At 40.9% G+C, this 15,505-nt stretch overlaps 1 protein-coding gene across 1 annotated transcript in view; it reads left to right on the top strand.

Moving 5' to 3' along the window:
* The window catches only part of HGD (homogentisate 1,2-dioxygenase), a 42,030-nt gene continuing 26,525 nt past the window's right edge, over nucleotides 1-15,505 (top strand). Inside the window, exons 1-4 of the mRNA XM_006090928.2 lie at nucleotides 1-131; nucleotides 5,575-5,646; nucleotides 6,450-6,538; nucleotides 10,253-10,358. Coding sequence (XP_006090990.1) covers nucleotides 117-131; nucleotides 5,575-5,646; nucleotides 6,450-6,538; nucleotides 10,253-10,358 — 282 coding nt within the window. The 5' untranslated portion in view covers nucleotides 1-116. The remainder of the gene's footprint in view (nucleotides 132-5,574; nucleotides 5,647-6,449; nucleotides 6,539-10,252; nucleotides 10,359-15,505) is intronic.

Below are 15,505 nucleotides of genomic sequence, written 5' to 3'. Positions count from 1 at the left end.
GTGGTGGGAATAAGAACATTCAGCAAGTGGTTTAAAGAAGAAACAGAAGCATTCGGACTTCATACCCTCTCTGGGTTTGGGTTTCTTGAAATCACCAGGCCTGCAGCAGAAGGAAAATGGCTACACTGCAGGTAAGAAACTACCAGATAACTTTGCTGTGGCTCCTTCAGCCAGAACTTATGGAAGCTTCAGAGAATTCCATAGTGTCAGAATTAGAAAAGGCTTATGCCCTGGGCCAAGCTCCCATCTTCAGAGGTTTCACCCTGGTGTCTGTGGACCTGGCTGGGGCTGGGGGTGATGAGGGGGATGAAGGAGAGATGATTTTTAAAAAGGAGAGTTGGCGCTTTCATCGTTCATTTCAAATATTGTATTGGGAATCTGTAGATATCAAAAGGGCTCCCTCCCACCACAGACAGACACATGTCTTACTGTTTTTCCCCAGCCCCCCACTCTCCAATACCTTCCTGGTACTGAAGCTTTCTGGGCGGCCTCTAGCTGACCAATTACATTTGTTTATTCAGTCATTTTGAGGCCCACAAACAGCCCTTGGCCAGTAGAAGTTCTAACACTTCCTCTAGGAAATCATTCCTTTTTATCATTTAATGTGCAATTGAATGTGTGGGTTATGTACAAAGGCACAGGACACACAGAGAGCCTGCCTGTTCTGGGGTCCAAGACTGTTTCAGCTAAATTCGAGTTGCTACAGGGACAGTCAAATTGAGATGCCCCAAGAGGTGGTTGGAGGTATAGATCTGGCTCTCAGGGGAGTGGGTAAGGCTAGGAGAATAGATATGGGAAATCATCATATCAAAGGTGTAGTTGAAGTCTTGGAGGAGTGCATAAAAACTGTGTTTCTTAATGAAAATCCTGTGGGGGAGTTCAGCAGGGGTTGGAAATATCCTTACCATTTATAAATAAATTATATTTAAAATCCTCCCCTGCTGAAATTTCTAAGCAATTTATTATGCACAGAGCCAGCACACCAATGTAAATTGCATGCTGGTCTTTGTTCTTAGTTTCAAAGGCATTCATCCCAGCCTGCTGTCTAAAGGTTAGCTCTAGAGATCAGGAATCCAAACACAGAAAGCCAGATTGCATCATTCTAATCAATAAGCCTTATATATTAAAAAAAAAAATTCTCAGCTCTTATTTCTTCATTTTAATGGATATGTCAACACAAAGCCTCAGATGAAATCACATTTACATAAAAGCAAAACTAGGGGAAGAAAATTCAAAAGATAAAATTAAATTTAAAATTGACCATACCCTGTGTTCTTAAATTGCTTTGCTTCTATAAGTCTTGATTTCCTCTTTTCTAAAATGAAGAGCTCTTTGATCTGGCCAGTGTCTCAGTAGTTAGAGTGCCGGCCCATGCACTGAAGGGTCATGGGTTCAATTCCCCATCAGGGGCACCTACCTGGGTTGCAGGTTCTATCCCTGGACCTGGTCAGGGCCCCGGAGGGAGGCAACTGATCAATGTGTCTCTCTCACCTCTCTCTCTCTCTCTCTCTCTCTCTCTCTCTATCTATCTCTATCTCTCTTCCCCACTCCCTCCCTACTCTCTCTAAAAATCAATGGGAAAAATGTCCTTGGGTGAGGATTAACAAAATAATAATAATCTATATATATAAAAGGCTAATGTGCAAAGTGTCCTCACTGGAGTTTGACTGGGAAACTGGGAGTTCTATCGCTCACTATGAAGTGTGCTGACCACCAGGGGGTGGCACCGAATGAAAGAAGGCCCTGGCCAGCAGCCAGAAGGAAGGCCCTAGCTCAGTGGTCGGCAAACTCATTAGTCAACAGAGCCAAGTATCAACAATACAATGATTGAAATTTCTTTTGAGAGCCAAATTTTTTAAACTTAAACTATATAGGTAGGTACATTGTTATTAACTTAATTAAGGTACTCCTAAGGCTTAGGAAGAGCCACACTCAAGGGGCCAAAGAGCTGCATGTGGCTCACGAGCGGCAGTTTGCCGACCACGGCCCTAGCTGGTAGCCGGAAGGCCCCGATCAGTCCTGATCACCAGCCAGATGTAGGGGCTCTACCCATGCACTAATTTCGTGCACTGGGCCTCTAGTATAATAATAATAACATGAAGTGCTCTTTAACATGCAAACTTTGGGCCCCACCACCAAGTATTTTGATTCACTAGGTTGGAGTCTGCATTTAACAAACCTCTGGGGTGATTCTAATGATTAGCTAAAGATAGGTCCCACTGGTCTACATTATTATTATTTCTGCTGTAACAAATTACTATAAATGTAGTGGCTTCAAACTGCACTTTTATTCTCTTATAGTTCTCCAGGTCAGAACTCTGAAATCAGTTTCACTGGGCTAATGTCAAGGTGTTGGTAAGCCTGCTTCCTTTTGGAGAGTCAAGGGGAGAATCTGTTTCCCTGCCTTTCCCCGATTCCCCAGGCTTCCAAAAGTCTGTGGCTTCTCACCATCTTCAAAGCATAGCACTCCAATCTCTGTTTCCATCACATCACCTTTTCATTTTCTTCAGTAAAATCTCCCTCTACCTCCCTCTAGTAAGGACACTTGTGATTACATTTAGGGCACACCCCAAAATCTAGGCTTATTCCACCATCTTAATCCTTAACTTAATTACAACTGCAGTATAAGATCTGCAAAAATCATATCTCTTCTGCTATTTAAGGTAACACCTACAAGTTCCAGGGATTAAGATATAAATATCTTTGAGGGTCATTTTCAGCCTACCGCAATTATCTGCAGGTTCCCCTAACAACTTGTAGTCTAAGTTCCCAACAGGTGAATTAGAAATACTGGACTCCTTACAGAGTAAAAATGGTAGCTGTAGCTCCATCTCTACCCTGACGTCTCTCTCTCTCTCTCTCTCTCTCTCTCTCTCTCTCTCTCTCTCTGCTTCATGCCCAGTAAAAGGAAGGAGGTGCACCATCTGCTTGTCCCATCAGGGTGTTACCAGATCAGAGTCAGTAGAAAACAACTCATAAAACCACTCTTGACAAATAAATCATATCCTGGGGACTAGGTGAGAATTAAAAAACTGTATAGTCGGGAGCTGTCAAAGAACTGATGGTACTGACGTTACATGGAGCTCAGTAATTTGTTCTTTTATTTAGAAGAGATGCCTATAATTCTCTTGGAAAGAAATGAAATCATACTTTTATGTTGGATAAAATTATTCAGAAATCTGGACTGAAGAAAACATATAAACACACTTGCTAAATGTTAGACTTTTTTTGTTTAAGATATATTTGCACATAGTCACTGAATCAGCTGGAGTTGAAGGCTTGGATTTTCACAGCAAATATAAGCAGAGTTGAGATTCGGTCCTTGATCTCAAAGCCTAGGGAAAGCAGCTGCAGAAAATGGCTTCCTTCATTCAGATACCTTCAGCAGCGAGGGACCTGGAATTTTAAAGCTCTAAAGAACTCACCTGGCACTTTTCTCTCAGAGGAGTCGGAAAACCAACTGATGTGATAGTGACTCAGCGGTTTCCACCCTCCTCTCCAGTCAGCACACTACAGAAAAGACTGAGAAAGTGATTCAGAACTCACACCTCTCCAAATCACCAGCTAGCTGTGCTTGCTACTTTCTTTTCCATTTTTTTTTAAAGCAATAGGAAGCAAATGCTTCAGAACTCCATATACTAAACCTCTCTTCCCTTGTTCTGAACATATATAACCGTGGATTCTGTTCTGAGGCCAGCAGTTGTGAAGAAGGGAGAAGACCCCGTGCTGGCCAGATAGATGGGCTGCCTTCCCCCGCACTCACACCCTCTTGCCTCGCTTGCTGAGAGAAACAATGAGGCAGCTGAACAAAGTAAAGACACTGTGACCCTCAGTGGCTTCAAGTCACAGATTGGTCTAAATTCCATTTCACAGAACTTAGGGTCATTACCATTTCTCAGCAGCTCACATTCCATCCTGTTCATGGTGAGCATGAGGTTCATTTAGAGAGAAGAAAATTGTGCTCAGCGGAGAGTCAGAATGCTGGATGGTCTCTGCTGTTTCCCCAAAGAAATCATTCCAAGCTGCATGCCGCTGCTGTTAACCAATCTGTATATAATAGAACTCGATGTTTTTAGTGCTGATAGATTTTCATATAAAAAAAAATTGTGTCTGGAGGCAAAAAGAAGAATTTCACTTCCATTGCTTTCTAGGTCATAACATTTCACATTTGATGTTCCTTTCCAAATATAGGCAGCTGCTGGCCTGCTCATCGCTCACACATGCAGGCGAGTTGCATCAAGCTCATCCTTCTCCGTGCTGCTGAGCGCTCTAGAGTTCTGGCCCTCCACCCACTTACATCCTTCTTATCTTATATCTCTTAAAGGCATGTGCTCAGATGGTGGCATTTCCCTCCCTGAGCAAGGCTGCACTTTCATCCTGGGCTAAAATTCAGTACATTTATTAGGAACAGCTGAGGTGGGGGTGGGGAATGGTCATTTGTTTTGATGTTTAAGTTAGAAAAAAAGGGGGTTCTAACCTCACTTAACAGCATACATATATCCTTAGGATAGGATCTAAGTGACAACTAAATCAAACAATAAATATCTATTGAGTACCTCTTATAAACCAGGCACAGGGCATATGGAGGTACATAAGAATGTTGTAGTCTCAGACTTCATGGGGCTTATGAACTGACCGAGGAGTCAGACAGCGAAGAACTCATAGCTGTGTTAAGGGTTGTAACAATGAGCTTCATGGGCTCCACAGGCATTACTTTGTTGAGAAACCCCCTAACTTTATTTTCTCTGGGTGTAAACAAATGACAATCAGAATAGACTCCATTTTGTGATGGCAGGCAGATTCTGGTTTTCTACTGAAAACCAGAGGGAGAGGGAGATAGAAATATCAATAATGAGAGAGAATCATTGATTGGCTGCCTCCTGCATGCTCCTGTGGAATTGAGCCTACAACCACGGTGGAATATGCCCTTGACTGGAATCAAACCTCAAACCCTTCAGTCCACAGGTTGACACTCTATCTACTGAGCCAAACCGGCTAGGGCTTCAAGCTTCATTTTTATAGATGAGTCAGATTATGTCATCTTCTATCTGCAGTAAGGCTAATTTGGAGAGCTTCCTCTCAGGAATATTGCTATCAGAATGGATCCATGCGCCTCTTTACAGTTGCTTGTTTCAGAGTATGAATGGGGAGTGGAACTCCCCAAATCCAAGGAGGTTGCCATCTAGGCCCAGCAATATTTTATTAATCTGGATGAGGTGATGCATGAGCCTTCTACCCTATTAGGGAACCCTTCATGGAACCAGAATTAAAGAACCTGTCCTTGGAGTAGGATAATTAAGAAAAAGCCCATAAATTTACTAAGTATAGCAAAGGGTGGAGAGTCTATGTCATCCAGCATTCTTCTTCCAACTCATTGGTAGTCTTTAAAATTCACACAGAACCTATTATCTTTCCTAAATGCTTCATATGTCAAGACATAGCAAAGATATTATGTATGGAAAATCATACACAAACACATGTTCATGTAGAAACTCTTACCTTTGTAGACTGTCAGTGTTGTGAATGCTCTTTAAATCCCATTAATGGTGGTCTTTGTGCTTTTGTCACATGCAGTACATTTCTGGATTCGGGAACGAATGTGCCTCAGAGGACCCCCGATGCCCTGGTGCCCTGCCAGAAGGACAGGTACGAGTAAATAGAATATTAGATTAGAAAGTTCTGGATTACAGGAATGAATGACCAGCTCTCAGGCCAAGCACCTCTACCCACTGTAGCTCTCATAATTCAGCCTGTGAAGTATCTAGAAGTTTTACAATCTTTCAGACAATTAGAATACAGAACAATGACAACACAAAGATTAAAGTTGGATGATAGTTATTTTATGGCAAAGCACTAAACTCAAAGTAAGAAGACTAACTGTAGGAGTTTCAGTAAGATTTCCTAGATCCAAGGCTAAGGGAGCTTTTTTTATAGTTCCCTTGAACAGCATCAGATATAACAATGATGACAAAATAATCAGAATTTTATGCACAAAGATGTTCACACTAGTGTTGGTTACAATAGTAAAAATATGGCAAACCATTTTTCAAAAAAAAATTGAAGTATATTTTATGGCATAAGAAAATACTATAGTGTTTCCTCTTTTTAAAAGTCCCAATTATTACAGAACTATACATATCATAATATCCCCATTTTGGAGGATAAGAATGGAAGGAAATATACCAATCTGACTACATTAGATTATTTCTTGACTGTGACATAATAGGTTATATTTTATAAATTTTCTACAATAGGCATGCGTTACTTTTCTAATAAAGGGAAAGTCACCTAAAAAATTATTGCAAGAAGTATATATGGGTTGGGGACAGTCATATGTAGTGCCCAGCGCATCCCCCATTCAGAATAGAATCCTCTCACAAGTTGTATGGTGGGAAGGTAGGATGCATTTCTGATTGAAGTGATGCTATTTATTGCCTTCTTTGTTTTAGAACAATCCTCAAGTTTGTCCCTACAATCTGTATGCTGAGCAGCTCTCAGGATCAGCTTTTACTTGTCCAAGGAGCACCAATAAGAGAAGGTATGAGGATTAAGTTTATTCTGACCTGCAGACTGTGGGAGCTATAACTACTACTTAGTGTTGCCTCCTACACCTGGGCCACAGCCTCATAGGGCTGCCCCAGATCCTCCTTCTCACAGACTGTGCTCGGGACCATAGGCCTTGCCTCCAGCTAGAATCAAGTGACTGGAGGATGAAGCTGAGAGAACAGCAGCACAGAGCCCGGAAACACACGTCCATTTCCATTTACAAATTCTCACTTTTACTCAGAAGAAAATGTTCCCAATAGTCTGGCCTTCCCTAAGGATGGTCCAATTGAGTTTTGGATTTTGGTTTGCTTGTTTGTTTTGTTTTCTATAATGATTAACTCAAAATTATAGAAGACTCAGCACAATATCTTCCTCGGCTGACTTCTTTGCATGAAAAGGTTGGATAATCCAAGCTCGAGTATTTGAAAGGTCATGTATGACAGCCCCTTGTGGTTTGAATTAATAAGGTTCTTACTCTTTGGAATTTGCCTTTGCTGGAAACCAACACATTCATTGGCATAAGGTGTCATATTCCACGTTTGCTCTAATCCTATAAACCAGGCCAATGAACTCACTCCCTTAACTCCTAAGGGACAGGTTAGATGCAGTAGTTGTGGTTTGGGGAGGCAGTAAGTGTTTTGATTTAAACATGTAGTGTCTAAATGTAGGCATTTCAGGCTAGGGCGCCTGTGAGGAGGTCTGCCACTGGTATTGGAGATTTAGAGAAGCAGCAGGAGGTCTCGTATTGCTTAGTGGAAGGGACTGGGTGTGTCTCCACGAAGTTCTCCTGAGAAGCAAATAAGACAGTGAGTACAGAAGCAGGATGGACCACACAAAGGATAGATGGTTCCCCTTAGTGGTTAATCATGCCCACTCTGGGGTTAGGCACCCTGAGTTTCAATCCTGGCTTCTTCTCTTTGCAGCTATGTGAACTTGGGCAAGTCATCTTCTCTCTTAGAGCCTCAGGTTCCTCACTTGTCAAAAAGATAATAATAGTACCTATTTCATAGTTGTCATGAAGATTAAGGAAAGAAGGTATGTAAAGTGCTTAGCACATTGCCTAGCACATGATTGGTGCTCAATTAACATTAATTATGATAATCATCATTATTGCCACCATGGCAGAGTTTCTTCCTCCAATACAGAGTATCTATCCCTAAGAGGCTATCGGAGAACTGAGTGTGAGATATGGCAGGTACGAGGCTACTATGTCAATACCAAATGGCTTCTCCCTCAATAGATATGTGCACGGGGGGAGGAAGAAATAGTTTCCCATACTTGTAAAAAATCAGGGGTTAATTCTATTGTGATTTAATCATCTCTCTCTGTGCAAGCCCAATAATCAAGGTAAGGTAAACATAGATAATTCCTGTCCAATCCAATGTATAACAACTTGACCTCCATGACTATGTTCTTGACTTTATGTCCCATTCACTAATGGGACACCTGGATCCTGGATTCTGCTGCCTGCCCCCATTATTCAGCAATATCTTCAGCCAGCAGGAGCTAAGCTCTGATCCAGGAGGCTGAAAATGAGCGGTTGGCATTTCATTAAGAAGCTGGCACCATTCCCTGAATCAGAATTAAATCTCTGTCCCGGGCAATGTATTGCTGCTTGGGGATTTTATAAACTCAGCTAAAAAAACAAGGGATCCTAGGCATGGCTCACCCATCTGCTTAGAACTCTTTAAAGATAGCCACACGAATTTTGTGAAAATGATCAAAATCCCCAATGGGAAGATGGAACCAATCCCATCCATAGGTGAATAAGCCTAGCATTCTTATAGTCACCACGTGTTTAAGCCACAGAGTGCAGTGCAGAGCCCCCACAAAACTTATAGACCAAGGATTAATTTTTATAATATTAATTAACTGACTCCTTAAGTCATGAGAAAGTAAGAGTCAGGACAGGGAATATGGAAAATTTGGACCATCATAAAAATCCAGCTGATTAGGAGTTGATATACAATTCAACATGAATCTAATAATTGAGCACCTACTCTGTACCAGGCACTCTAGGTACATAAACTCTGAATCCTCACAACAATCCTAGGAGATAAGGATGAGAAACACAAGGTCGAGAAAGTGTTTTAACTTGCCCATGATTCCACAGTTGATTCTAGATACACTCACACTCCCAACTCCATAGGCTACTAGAAGCTGGAGAAGCTTCGTTTTTTCATGCCCTAAAAGTCCAAGGTCTGGGGGTCATATCATGTAGAGCTGGAGAAATCAAATGGAAACTGAATAAATCTAGCCTTTTAATCTAATGGTTCAGTGTGCGGACAGGCCAACTCCACCCCCACCCCAACCCCCGCTCTGAAATAGACTGTCCTAGGGCTTGAAGGACCAGAGCCTGTTCAAGCTTCTCTGGTCTCCCATTGTCAGAAGTAGTATTCTTCTTCCTTTTGTACTCTGTCAGGTTGTACTCTGTCAGGGTAATGGCCTCTGAAAGGACTTTGTTCCATTTTAGTGAGTTTCAGTGTCCCTCTCAACTTCTGGAGGGTTGTCCTCTAGGTGTCCTTCAAAGTTTCTTCATCAGAGTCTTCTTTTCCTCCTCAAGCCTGAGGTCTGGGTTCTGACAGGAAGATCTTTGGCTCAGGCCTTGACATATACAGATAGTAAAACTGGAAGGAAGGAAGGAAGGAAAGAAGGAAGGAAGGAAGGAAGGAAGGAAGGAAGGAAAGAAGGAAGGAAGGAAGGAAGGAAGGGAGAAAAGGAAGGGAGGGAGGGAAGAAAGTACCATAGATGTACTATAAGAAAATAAGAACAGATAGTCTTACAATTTTGGAATACAGAAGTGTTAACTTCCTAAACTTCTTATAAATTAATATTAAAAAGACAAATAACCCAATAGGAAAATTATAAAGGACTTTTATAAGAAATTCATAGAAAAATTACAAAGATTCAATAAACATACAGATTCTCAATCTTACTCATAATAAAGGAAATACAAAATTAAAATGAAATTTTTTAACCTGTAAGGGCAAAATTATTCATAATAACCTATATTTGTGAAGATGTGGGTGATTAGACACTTTCACATATTTTTGTTGTGAGAATAAAGTGTTACAATGATTTGGCAATTTTGTTCATATATGATTGGACATATCTGAGAGAATATACAAGAAAATTGTGGAGCTCTGATGCCTCTGAGGATTGGCTCTGAAGGGGAAAGCCATTTACCTTTCAGGACTTTTTAATTTATTTGAATTATTTTTTCCACTGACATGTATTACTCTTTATAATTTTAAAGGATACAATTTATTTACATATCAAAAATAAAGAAACCACCCATATCTTCCAATCTACAAAGGATTCATTGTCCTCACCTTCCAGAGCAAGGACTGGTATTTAATGACATATATAAACTAATGTTTTTCTATGGATTTTCCTACACAGATGTCCTTCAAGGTATTTCCTTTTCCTTTACAGTTGTCATTGGAAAAGACAATTCTTCATTTTTGGTCAGTATGGGAATAACTGAGGGCCAGAGCTTTAAAATGAAGAGTACGGGTAGAGTAGAAAGGTGAGAAGAGGCCAGGGTAATGGGCAGCAGTGGCTATTAAGGAGTGATGCTGTGTCATTGTTTTCACATTAAAGTGCATAGATCATTCTTGACTTACGCATCTTCCTGAGAGTACTTCCTGAGCCAGTGTGTATATCATAACATCTCCCTAAGACATGTGTCCTTGTTTCCTCCCAGTTGGCTGTACAGGATTCTACCTTCAGTTTCTCACAAGCCCTTTGAATCCACTGACCAAGGCCATGTCACTAACAACTGGGATGAAGTTGATCCTGATCCTAACCAGGTAACCAGGTTCTGTGAATTGGAACTTGCCATGTAGCCAAAGCCTTGAATATAAATATTTAAGTCACTCCTGGGTCTTTGAGAAATTAGACAGTGTTTTTTAAAATAAATATTAAGCTGTATCTTTTGTTTTACTCAAACTTGGGTAGGAATTTTGGATTTGATTGAGTGTGTGAGTGTGTGCATGTGTGCGTGCGTGCGTGTGTGTGTGTGTGTGTGTGTGTGTAAGCTTGTGTTTTTCTAGCCTAATGGTGACTAGGTAGGCACAGAAGTGGTTCAAACTCAGCAGGAGTGCCAAGGTGAGTTGGTTGAACGGAAATTATACGGGCTAGTGAAAATATCTTCATGTCCATAGATTAGTTGGTTTGTTTTACTATAAACTTACCACAGAATATAAAAAACACACTCAACACTCACATAGCTGAAAGAAAGGCCTCTGGTGTAGGGATGAGAGACTTGTCTGAGCTGGAGTCTGTAAGTTTATTGTGGTGACAGGTTGCTGTCACATTCTCTGCAGACCTAGGGGATTCCATTTCTTGCTAAGCTTCCTTCTTTTGTTTGAGTGACCAGAGGGCTTTTCTTCTGGGCATCAGTATTTACTCTGCTTTCAGTAATGAGACAGACCCAATGCTACAATGGACTGAGCTCTATTTTTTTTTTTACCTTCTGAGACCCCCAGCGTATCCCCTTTGTCCCTGAGCTTAGGTACATGTCACTGATAACAGCTATATAGTGCAGGAAGAAAAACAGGCCTGAGTTTGCATCCCTGTTGCTCTACTACCCGCTGTGTCTTTGAGCAGTGGTATTTTACCCGTAAATTGGCATGATAAGCTGCTGTGCAGTGCTCTTGTGAAGATTATGTAAGAGAACAGGTGTGAACGTGCTTCAAACAGTGCCTGGCACACAGGAAGGAGGTGAGAACCTTGATTCCGATACAGCCATTCGACATATTCACTTAAAGGCAGCGGTAGTACATATAATTGCAGAAATTGTATTCAGGTAAATCTGTTTTTTCGTTTCCTATTATTTTTTATTCTGAGGTCCTGTCTGCCAAACTGGCAAAAAACAATTTCGTCTCTGTCTTGGCTGGGAATTGCTGGTCTTAAAAGATGCCAAAGTAGGAGTGGGGGTTGGGCCTTGCTGGTTGGTCCTTCTCACGGGGTAGTGTTGAGACACCCACTGTTCTGCTGCTATCTTGCCAGTTTTAGGTATGGAATCATCTGCAAGGCCACTCTGGTCCTGTCGTACTGGATATGCCACATAGCCATTCCTTCCTTCTGGGAGTTCCCAGGTCACAGATTCAAGAACGCCCCCCGCCCAGTCTGTATCCAAAGTCCACACAGAACAAGAAGCCTCTCTCTCTCCTTCCCCATTTCCCTCCGCTTTCCAAAGCCCAAGAAAAATCTGCTGCCTCCCCTTGATTTACCAAAACATTATGTCTATACCTACAAATCCCTCCCCCCGAAATGCTTAGATTTTTTTTGTAGACCCAGAATAATTCATAGTCACTTTTGGTTTCCTGCTCTGCTCCATCTCTTCTCTAGTTATGGAAACCTCAGAGAATTAAGTACTGAATGATACTCTCCTCCAGCAAGGGCAGAAAAGGGATTCAGAGTGGGGGGAAATATGAGTTAACAACTTCAAATATTATCCACCTCACAACCATCCCGAAAACAGGATATTTTGTCTAAACTCCCACTTGTGTGAAATGTAATGCATGAAGCAGACATCCTTCTCAGTTGACCATGGCCTGTATATTGCATATTGGCCTTTGAGCATATTGGAACAAGTCAGGCCCTGCTCCAACCTCTAACCCCACAGACACGGTCCCCTGCCAAGACAACAGGTTGGGCTTTCAGCTCCTGCCCCTTCCCCTTCTGCTGGTCAGGGCCCTTGTGTGGGGGACAATTTGTACAACCAACCTGGGGAGTCTGTCTTTACTTCATCCTTGAGTCTCACCTGGGTTCCTAATCCAATAGTATCTTACCACCTTCTCTCCCACACTCTGGGGTAAGAAATGCATCTGGCATATCATCCTCATTATATATATATATATATATATATATATAATATGTTAAGTGTCTGATTGTTCAACTGTTCACCGGGCGCTATGACATGCACTGACCACCAGGGGGGAGATGATCCAACTGGTAGGTTAGCTTGCTGCTGGGGTCCAGCAGATTGGGACTGGGCAAGACAGGCTGGACATGCCCTGGAGCCAACCTCCTTCAGTCCCTCCCGGGCGTGCGAGAGGTTTCTTCTAATTAATTTCCTTTCAATGTGCATGGATTCATGCACTGGGCCTCTAATTTACCATATTCATTTAAACATTTACTTCTTCCCTCATCTCATGAACCACTCTAGACAAAGTCGCTGTTCATTCTCTGAGAATTAGCCTGACTCCTCAATGGGTTGCATCTCAAATCTTCTAATTTCTCTATTAGAGTTACAATGGCCACATTTGTTTGCTTTCGCTTAATAAATAAACCCAACTGCTTAATAAAGTGACTCCATCTACCATTAGAAGATAGAAAGAATGGATAAATGTACTTTGGTAGAATTCCTGGTTGGGTAAAATAAATTAAGCATTTATTATATACTAGTTTTGGAAGGTTGAGAGGGTATTTGGACCACAATACAGTTTCTTTTTTTTTTCTTCCTTCAGGCAGCATAGAGAATCCCCAGTTAGGTTTCTGATAGTTCCCTCAAGTAGAGGCAAATCGCATGTTCTGCAAAGGAACAGGGTGGTTGTAAAATGAGCAAGTAAGACAAAAATTAAGTATAAACAAAATTATCACTGATAAAAAGCCCTTAACTCATCCATAAAGTATAGGATACATGGTTTCGTGTGTGCCACCCTGTCTTGCCCAGTCCCAATCTGCTGGACCCCAGCAGCAAGCTAACCTACCAGTTGGAGCATCTGCCCCCTGGTGGTCAGTGCATATCATAGTGACTGGTGAACAGTTGAACGGTAAGACACTTAGCATATTAGGCATATATATATATATATATATATATATATATATATATATATATGTATATATATATATATACACATATATACACATATACATATATATATATAATGAGGATGGTATGCCAGATGCATTTCTTACCCCAGAGTGTGGGAGAGAAGGTGGTAAGATACTACTGGATTAGGAACCCAGGTGAGACTCAAGGATGAAGTGAAGACAGAGTCCCCAGGTTGGTTGTACAAATTGTGGTAATTCTTCTGTGCACTAAATTTGAGAACCATTGAGATTAAAGGAAGGATTACAGGAAAAGTCCATAAGATGTTTGGGTATTCAAACCATGGCCCCTTAAGATAACTATTTAAAAGGAGTGGTTATTTAATAGCTAGGGGTCGAGTGGGGGGTTTCAGTGTCCCTGCCTGCTCATGTCATCCACACCAGTCACTTAAGCCTCTATCACCTTAATACAGCGGTTCTCAACCTGTGGGTCGCGACCCCTTTGGCGGTCGAACGACCCTTTCACAGGGGTCGCCTAAGACCATCCTGCATATCAGATATTTACATTACGATTCATAACAGTAGCAACATTACAGTTATGAAGTAGCAATAAAAATAATTTTATGGTTGGGTCACAACATGAGGAACTGTATTTAAAGGGCCAGAAGGTTGAGAACCACTGCCTTAATATGTCTTCTTAGATTTGATCATGGTTATGTGGGCAACAGTGTAGCCCACTTATTTTATATTTTATTTAGGGTAGGGGGGTTAGATTTTAAACCTAGCCTTTAAGGAAAATGTGACTCTACTGTGAGTGTGATATGTAATATGTGCAGTATTATCCTTTTATTATATATCTTTATTTCTATGACTACTATTGTCACATTTTATTTAACATAAATATATCCTTCTATAATGATTATTTAGATAGCTTCTCAATGGAAGCTAACCTTGTCCTGATAGAATTTTTTTGGTTTTGTCTTATTATAAAGATAATAGACACTTATAAAAACTCAAATGATGTTACATTAACAAAATAGGAAATGGAAGTCTCCCACCATAGGTGAGAGTCAAGTATGCCATTTGGGCATGTTAGTTCATTATTTCATAAATTGTTAACATAAATTGAGAGGGAAATTTGAGGCAACTGCATTAAAAAGCATGAGTTAATATGGAGGTATCAAAATAGCTGTATCAAAGGTTTCTGCTTACTTTCTAGTAGGTTCTCAGTACATATTTTCTCCCCGCTACCCGATGTGTCCCATTTAAACCTTTCTTTGCATTTCTCCTTGAACTTGTTACCTTTCCCTATTTTGAATTCCTTCAAACACTTTCTATATGGTGGCCACCAAATGAATTTCTTCTCCAATATTCCCCCTGCTCATTTTTGACCTGTGCCCACATACTTTGGGATAGATGTTCCCCAGGACTCAACAGTGCCTCTGTCAACACCAGCCCCATCCAGGTAGCAGTTCATCATCTCCCTCCTCTGTGATTCACGTCACCTGCCATCCCGCTTCCCTTGCCATGATGCACACACCCTGGCTGTTCTTGCTACATTAATGCTTTTGTCTTTTCATTTACACCTTCTTGACAAGTTAATATCTCTTTCCAATTTGGTGCTTCATTAATAACCACAGCAATTTGCATTCATCACTTTTCCCCCTCATAACCTCTTCTAAATATATATTCCAGACTCCCACCAAGAAAGTCTGAGAAAATTATAGTTAGGTACCTATCTGACAACCCTTCCAGCTGAAGTCTGTATGGTAGGTATGTCTTCACCTGTCACAGATCAAAGCAAATGATTCATCAGCTCCACCAAGTTCCTATCTTAGTCATCTCTGGGTATTTGAAGATCTGAGAATTACCTAATGTTTTCTCCATGAGAACATCATGGGCTATGCTATCATCACTGTTATCTTTTTGATACCCTGCTCGGAAAACTGGGGACTATACCCACAAAACATTCATTTTCTTTTAGTGTTTATTTAATGAATTATTTAAGAATTAATGTAAACTCTTTTTGAGTATATTTAGATTTAGCCTGTGGACATAACAAGTTCAATTAATTAATAATTAGATAAGAAATATACTTAATTGTGTTCATCATTCACCTTCCTCTAACTTCTGGAACCTCATCATTTAACAAACAAATCTGCATCCAATTTAAATGATT

The sequence above is a fragment of the Myotis lucifugus genome, unplaced genomic scaffold (assembly GCF_000147115.1).
Source record: "Myotis lucifugus unplaced genomic scaffold, Myoluc2.0 scaffold_84, whole genome shotgun sequence".
NCBI classification, from domain to species: Eukaryota; Metazoa; Chordata; class Mammalia; order Chiroptera; family Vespertilionidae; genus Myotis; species Myotis lucifugus.
This window is presented reverse-complemented; position numbering and strand designations above follow the sequence as displayed.